We start from the raw sequence: 1,502 nt of genomic DNA, 5'->3' as shown, positions 1-1,502 counted from the left end.
GTGTAACCCCTACTGCAACCGCTCAACCCAATGTGCGTATATATCCGTTGACTTGCACGGGACGACGATCATTGTTGTACGCGCGGTGCTTCTTCGCGAATCGAACGAGTCGAACGAGCGCCCGGATAGGTCAACAATGCATTTCCGTATCTCGTCGTCACTGGTTAGCGCGTTCATTGCATTGCACGTCGCGTGTCTCGCGGGCAGTATCGTTGCGCAAGGGCTTCCGCTTTTCTCGTCCCGGCGGAACACCGATGGTGGCGATCCCATTGTTCGGGCTGGATTCCCGGTGCCCGTGGCTTCGTTGAACCTCGATGGGGCTTCCACGAAATCACCACGACCGGACATCTCGTTAGGCTTAAATGAAGCTTCTATTGATGGAAAACTGCCTCAGTTTGATGATTCGTTGAATTTGAATGGATCTTCTGTTGTAGGAAAACTGCCTCAACCCGAGACTTCGTTAAACCTGAATGATGCTTCGATTACGGGAAAATTACCTGAACCAAATATTTCTGTAGATATAAATGGAGCTTCTATCGATGGAAAACTGCCTCAGCTTGATGCCTCGTTAAATCTGAATGGAGCTTCGATTACGGGAAAATTACCTGAACCAAATATTGCTGTAGATGTAAGTGGAGCTTCCATCGTTGGAAAACTGCTTCAGCCCGGGGGATCATTGGACATTAATGAATCTTTGATTACGGGAAAGTTACTTGAACAAAATATTTCTGTAGATATAAATGGGGCTCCTATCGTTAGAAAACTGCCTCAGCTTGAGGGATCATTGGACCTAAATAGAGCTTCGATTATAGAAAATTTACCACGACCAAATATTTCTGTAGACTTAAATGAATCTTCTATCGGTGGAAAACTGTCCGAGCTTGATGCCTCGTTAAATCTGGATGGAGCTTTGACTACGGGAAAATTACCTGAATCAAATATTTCTGTAGATTTAAGTGGAGTTTCTGTTTCTGAAAAAATACCCCAGCCCGACGTACCATTAGACGTGAACAGCGAATCAACAACCGAAACTATTATTCCAGATGATTCTTCCTCAAAACAGAATGGAACCACAAGCTTCCACAACGAACCGATCAAAGCATCGTACGACGTGCAGGATAGTGTGGTGTCTACAGAAGATGCACAGCCTGAAATATTTTCTAGCACTACCCAAACAACGGTGACCCAATGGGTACAGAAAATTCCATCACCCAAAAACCTAAAACCACCCGCAGACAACGTCACTACCGTAGAGTATACTGGATCGCCTATGTTGCTCGGTCAAACAATCGCAAACATTTTGTACGGAACTCCCTGGTCGTCGTCACAAACCAATTCAAAATGCTCAAACGATATGAAATTATATAACTCACACAAGCAAAAATCTACTTTATGGGCAGTTAAAATGTTAGATGCTACATCAAAAGGACCTGAAGGAATTCTAGACGGAAATATATACAGTTTTGGGAACTTCGAACAATGTATCAATACTAAATCAAAAA

The 1,502-nt window shown here is 43.7% G+C and overlaps 1 protein-coding gene across 1 annotated transcript in view; it reads left to right on the top strand.

The window, feature by feature from the left end:
* LOC112680696 overlaps nt 1-1,502 on the top strand; it is a 13,317-nt gene continuing 11,815 nt past the window's right edge. The window contains exon 1 of the mRNA XM_025550879.1: nt 1-1,460. Within this exon, the coding sequence (XP_025406664.1) occupies nt 137-1,460 (1,324 nt within the window). The 5' untranslated portion in view covers nt 1-136. The remainder of the gene's footprint in view (nt 1,461-1,502) is intronic.

This window comes from Sipha flava, unplaced genomic scaffold, assembly GCF_003268045.1.
Source record: "Sipha flava isolate LNK unplaced genomic scaffold, YSA_version1 179_pilon_pilon, whole genome shotgun sequence".
NCBI lineage: Eukaryota > Metazoa > Arthropoda > Insecta > Hemiptera > Aphididae > Sipha > Sipha flava.
The sequence above is the reverse complement of the archived record's forward strand: the minus strand, read 5'-3'. Positions and strand labels throughout refer to the sequence as shown.